Source organism: Penaeus monodon, chromosome 27, assembly GCF_015228065.2.
Source record: "Penaeus monodon isolate SGIC_2016 chromosome 27, NSTDA_Pmon_1, whole genome shotgun sequence".
NCBI classification, from domain to species: domain Eukaryota; kingdom Metazoa; phylum Arthropoda; class Malacostraca; order Decapoda; family Penaeidae; genus Penaeus; species Penaeus monodon.
The window spans coordinates 8888184-8888488 of NC_051412.1; the positions used below are offsets into that span (position 1 = coordinate 8888184).

A 305-nucleotide genomic window follows, 5' to 3' on the forward strand; every position below is an offset into this window, starting at 1 on the left:
TCCTCCCTACCCTCTCTCTTTACTTCTGCTTACCTTCTCAGGAGAATAAGCGTTGGGAGGAGGTTTGGGACTATTGTCTACTGGAAGATTTGTCTTCGGTGCCATCGTGTACGCCGGCATTTTTTCCCGGCATTTGTCCAGGTCTCCCGAATCATAAGTTCCCGGTCCTGGAACCTTCATTTTATCCTCAGCTTCATTTGGTCTTGCAGCCATAGTGAACTTAGGGCCACCGTCGTTGAAGCACTATCCGAAAGGAGTGAGGAAAAACGTGCATTGTGTGCAAAACATGCAAATAAGATCAAAGC

General features: G+C 47.5%; 1 protein-coding gene across 4 annotated transcripts in view; it reads right to left on the reverse strand.

The window, feature by feature from the left end:
* The window catches only part of LOC119590561 (outer dense fiber protein 3-like), a 62500-nt gene that overhangs the window by 19974 nt on the left and 42221 nt on the right, over positions 1 to 305 (reverse strand). For all 4 annotated transcript variants that reach the window (XM_037939224.1, XM_037939225.1, XM_037939226.1 and 1 more), the window contains exon 6: positions 34 to 243. In XM_037939224.1, coding sequence (XP_037795152.1) covers positions 34 to 243 — 210 coding nt within the window. The remainder of the gene's footprint in view (positions 1 to 33; positions 244 to 305) is intronic.